At 41.2% G+C, this 5,000-nt stretch overlaps 2 protein-coding genes across 4 annotated transcripts in view; one reads left to right on the top strand and one right to left on the bottom strand.

The window, feature by feature from the left end:
• kdm2ba (lysine (K)-specific demethylase 2Ba) overlaps positions 1-404 on the top strand; it is a 15,409-nt gene extending 15,005 nt beyond the window's left edge. For all 3 annotated transcript variants that reach the window (XM_060881935.1, XM_060881936.1, XM_060881933.1), the window contains one exon: positions 1-404. This exon is cut by the window's left edge and continues 784 nt beyond it. The gene's annotated coding sequence lies outside the window, so the exon portion shown is untranslated.
• A 286-nt stretch (positions 405-690) lies between these two features.
• The window catches only part of rnf34a (ring finger protein 34a), a 16,791-nt gene continuing 12,481 nt past the window's right edge, over positions 691-5,000 (bottom strand). The window contains exons 7-9 of the mRNA XM_060881938.1: positions 2,714-2,743; positions 1,953-1,982; positions 691-1,746 (exon numbers count right to left, since the gene is read on the bottom strand). Of these exons, the coding sequence (XP_060737921.1) occupies positions 1,562-1,746; positions 1,953-1,982; positions 2,714-2,743 (245 nt within the window). The 3' untranslated portion in view covers positions 691-1,561. The remainder of the gene's footprint in view (positions 1,747-1,952; positions 1,983-2,713; positions 2,744-5,000) is intronic.

Genomic DNA, 5,000 nt, shown 5'->3' with positions numbered 1-5,000 from the left:
AGAACGGACCATGTGGTTTTTTTTTTAGTGCCATGATGTCACATTTAATACCTCATGTTTCTCTTTTAGAAATTAAATTAGACGGAAGCTTAAAAAAAAAAAAAAAGAGCCTAATTTATACATTTGGATGAATTAATTTTTCACATTCTGTTGATCTTTAAAGGAAATGTCCAGAATATTGTGAGATGGCTTAAAACTGCAGACACTCCACGTGCGTCTGGGACGTTACCAACATTACCGACATGTTATTTTTGTTTAAAGTGTCCCGCTGTGTTCACCTCCGTCACTGTACTTAACACTCGTTATTATAATGAGAAACTCAACATTGGTCACCAACTTAAACACTTCACTGTAAATTTGCCTATTTATATTTGTATGCAGTAATAATAAAAAAAGAAAATGTTCAGGTGTGTGTGTGTGTGTGTGTTGAGGGCCTCAGGGACAGTGGGGTGTGTTTTTGGAAGTGAGCGTGACAATACACCAGGTTACATTTGTCCATTTCAGTTCCACAGACAGTTTTAATGTTGTGTTTCTGTGATTGTGGAGACGTTTGTCCAGTTAACCCTGAACAATAAACCCTGGGTTGAGTTCTTACTCCTCATCACTGTCATTTAGCCTGAACAAGCAGAACTAAACCCTGGATTTAATCCTCAGCTTAAAAAGCAGACTTAAAGGAACAGAGAAAAAAACTTTTATTCATCTCTTTATTTCAACACCAGGCAGAGTGAGAAGTTACATCTTGTTTATTAATCCATTACAGAACAAAATAAACGTGTGAGTGAAACACAAAGTAATTAACACGATGTATAACACACTGTTACCCTCACATCAATCCTCCCTCTCGCTCTCTCTCTCTCACACACACACCCCAATCCTCTCTCTCTCTGTCACACACACACGTCAATCCGCCCTCTCTCTCTCACACACACACCCACACCAATCCTCTCTCTCTCTCACACACACACATCAATCCTCGCTCTCTCTCTCTCTCTCACACACACACACACACATCAATCCTCTCTCTCTCTCTCTCACACACACACACACATCAATCCTCGCTCTCTCTCTCACACACACACACATCAATCCTCGCTCTCTCTCTCTCTCACACACACACACACATCAATCCTCGCTCTCTCTCTCTCTCACACACACACACATCAATCCTCGCTCTCTCTCTCACACACACACACATCAATCCTCGCTCTCTCTCTCTCTCACACACACACACACACACCAATCCTCCCTCTCTCTCTTTCTCTCTCTCACACACACACACGTATTGCTCTGGGGTTCCAGGTGAAGATGAGGGTTGTTGTCTTCTGTTTATTAACACAAGTGTTCAGCGTTGCCTCATTTCACTCAACCCCTCACATCTAATGACACTAACGGTGGCGTTTACACTGACACACAATGAACGAGAAGAAAAGCAACTGGAACTTTATATCCTGAGTTGTGAAGGAGGAGCCGATCTGACTCCGCAGCCAAAATGTGTGTGTGTGTGTGTAAATAGATGCTGCATCGTTGTCTCCTGTGGAATATTTACATATCGTGTGTGACGTCAGGACCTGAAGACGTGGACAGCGCGGATGACGTACTGTCTGCAGATCGGACACTCGCTCATTCGCTTTCCACACTTTGTACACGTGACCATGTGACCGCACTCCAACAACACGCAGTCGATCACCGCGTCCATGCAGATACGACACAAATTCTCATCCGCTGCCAGCCGAGCAGATCCTTCACCTTACACACACACACACACACACAGGATAGAGAGCTGAACACAGTGCAGGAGATAAATTTAAGGATTTTTGTATGAAGTTTTGCAAGATGAGATGAGAAATCACAAGCTCCATGTTTCCCAGCATGCATCTGTGCCCATGCAGTGTGGCATGACACCACTAATGGAGGCTGGTATCAGTAGATGTGATGCTGTCCCTGTTTCTTACCTCTGATTGCATCAGGAGGAAAAGCTACGACTTGGGCACAAAAAAGTAAAATCACAACAGTTATCAGGAGAAGCTCCGCCCCCTAACGCTGTGTGTCCCAGGATTCGTCTAATCAAATGTAATGCTTTTTAATGTCATACAGGACCAGGACAGATACGATACACACAATATTATACACACACACACAGTACTGGGCAAAAGCTTTAGACAGTAAGCTACCAATGTGGAGAATTTAATGCAATTTAAAACCTTAATTTCACAAACTCCATTTAATGACTTTTAATGATGTTCAGAGCTCCACAGAGCTAATCATAACCCCAACCTTAACACAACCCTTTATGTCTCTACCAGCTCCTGTAGGAAACCGTGGACAGGATGTTTCTAGCCTTATTTTAAACAGGTCTCTCCAACGAGGAACTTTAAACCCCTATTTAGTTTAAAAGAAAATTAAAAACTGAATACAGCACATGATCCATCAATACCAACCTCTGACCCGGACCCCAAACCCCTAACCACCCCCCAGCTACACCCCCTTAACCTAACCTTTGTGTCCATAAACCCAACCTATATCTAACCTTAACCTGACCCCAATTCCCTCATCCCTACTGTGTATTGTGTGTAGTGTTGTGTGTAGTGTTTGTGTATAAAGTTTAGTTACAGTTTAGTGTGTAGTGTGTGTAGTTTAGTGTATAAAGGATCTACAGATTATACTGTGTGTGTGTGTGTGTGTGTGTGTGTGTGTGTGTGTGTGTGTTAGTTACCTGTGCTGACGGCATGGTTCACGTTTTCCACTGAAATGAAGACAAACGACACAAAGTTGATTGTTTGACAAACTGTGTGTGTGTAGTGTGTAGTCTAGTGTGTACTGTAGAGTGTAGTATAATGTGGAGTATTTGTAGTATAGATTGTAGTGTGTGTAATGTATGTGTAGTGTAGAGTTTGTGTAGTGTGTGTAATGTAGTGTGTGTGTGTGTTTGTGTAGTGTGTGTAATGTAGTGTGTGTAATGTAGTGTGTGTGTGTTTGTGTAGTGTGTGTAATGTAGTGTGTGTGTGTTTGTGTAGTGTGTAATGTAGTGTGTGTGTAGTGTGTGTAATGTAGTGTGTGTGTGTGTGTTTGTGTAGTGTGTGTAATGTAGTGTGTGTGTGTGTGTTTGTGTAGTGTGTGTAATGTAGTGTGTGTGTGTGTTTGTGTAGTGTGTGTAATGTAGTGTGTGTGTGTTTGTGTAGTGTGTGTAATGTAGTGTGTGTGTGTTTGTGTAGTGTGTGTAATGTAGTGTGTGTGTTTGTGTAGTGTGTGTAATGTAGTGTGTGTGTGTTTGTGTAGTGTGTGTAATGTAGTGTGTGTGTGTTTGTGTAGTGTGTGTAATGTAGTGTGTGTGTGTTTGTGTAGTGTGTGTAATGTAGTGTGTGTGTGTTTGTGTAGTGTGTGTAATGTAGTGTGTGTGTGTTTGTGTAGTGTGTGTAATGTAGTGTGTGTGTGTTTGTGTAGTGTGTGTGTTTGTGTAGTGTGTGTAATGTAGTGTGTGTGTGTGTTTGTGTAGTGTGTGTAATGTAGTGTGTGTGTGTTTGTGTAGTGTGTGTAATGTAGTGTGTGTGTGTGTTTGTGTAGTGTGTGTAATGTAGTGTGTGTGTGTGTTTGTGTAGTGTGTGTAATGTAGTGTGTGTGTGTTTGTGTAGTGTGTGTAATGTAGTGTGTGTGTGTTTGTGTAGTGTGTGTAATGTAGTGTGTGTGTGTTTGTGTAGTGTGTGTGTGTTTGTGTAGTGTGTGTAATGTAGTGTGTGTCTGTTTGTGTAGTGTGTGTAATGTAGTGTGTGTGTGTTTGTGTAGTGTGTGTAATGTAGTGTGTGTGTGTGTTTGTGTAGTGTGTGTGTTTGTGTAGTGTGTGTAATGTAGTGTGTGTGTGTGTTTGTGTAGTGTGTGTAATGTAGTGTGTGTGTGTTTGTGTAGTGTGTGTGTGTTTGTGTAGTGTGTGTGTTTGTGTAGTGTGTGTAATGTAGTGTGTGTGTGTTTGTGTAGTGTGTGTAATGTAGTGTGTGTGTGTTTGTGTAGTGTGTGTAATGTAGTGTGTGTGTGTTTGTGTAGTGTGTGTAATGTAGTGTGTGTGTGTTTGTGTAGTGTGTGTAATGTAGTGTGTGTGTGTTTGTGTAGTGTGTGTAATGTAGTGTGTGTGTGTTTGTGTAGTGTGTGTAATGTAGTGTGTGTGTGTTTGTGTAGTGTGTGTAATGTAGTGTGTGTGTGTTTGTGTAGTGTGTGTAATGTAGTGTGTGTGTGTTTGTGTAGTGTGTGTAATGTAGTGTGTGTGTGTTTGTGTAGTGTGTGTAATGTAGTGTGTGTGTGTTTGTGTAGTGTGTGTAATGTAGTGTGTGTGTGTGTGTAGTGTGTGTAATGTAGTGTGTGTGTGTGTAGTGTGTGTAATGTAGTGTGTGTGTGTGTAGTGTGTGTAATGTAGTGTGTGTGTGTTTGTGTAGTGTGTGTAATGTAGTGTGTGTGTGTTTGTGTAGTGTGTGTAATGTAGTGTGTGTGTGTTTGTGTAGTGTGTGTAATGTAGTGTGTGTGTGTTTGTGTAGTGTGTGTAATGTAGTGTGTGTGTGTTTGTGTAGTGTGTGTAATGTAGTGTGTGTGTGTGTTTGTGTAGTGTGTGTAATGTAGTGTGTGTGTGTTTGTGTAGTGTGTGTAATGTAGTGTGTTTGTGTAGTGTGTGTAATGTAGTGTGTGTGTGTTTGTGTAGTGTGTGTAATGTAGTGAGTGTGTGTAATGTAGTGTGTGTGTGTTTGTGTAGTGTGTGTAATGTAGTGTGTGTGTGTTTGTGTAGTGTGTGTAATGTAGTGTGTGTGTGTTTGTGTAGTGTGTGTAATGTAGTGTGTGTGTGTTTGTGTAGTGTGTGTAATGTAGTGTGTGTGTGTTTGTGTAGTGTGTGTAATGTAGTGTGTGTGTGTTTGTGTAGTGTGTGTAATGTAGTGTGTGTAATGTAGTGTGTGTGTGTTTGTGTAGTGTGTGTAATGTAGTGTGTGTGTGTTTGTGTAGTGTGTGTAATGTAGTGTGTGTGT

This window comes from Tachysurus vachellii, chromosome 11 (assembly GCF_030014155.1).
Source record: "Tachysurus vachellii isolate PV-2020 chromosome 11, HZAU_Pvac_v1, whole genome shotgun sequence".
Taxonomy (NCBI): domain Eukaryota; kingdom Metazoa; phylum Chordata; class Actinopteri; order Siluriformes; family Bagridae; genus Tachysurus; species Tachysurus vachellii.
The sequence above is the reverse complement of the archived record's forward strand: the minus strand, read 5'-3'. Positions and strand labels throughout refer to the sequence as shown.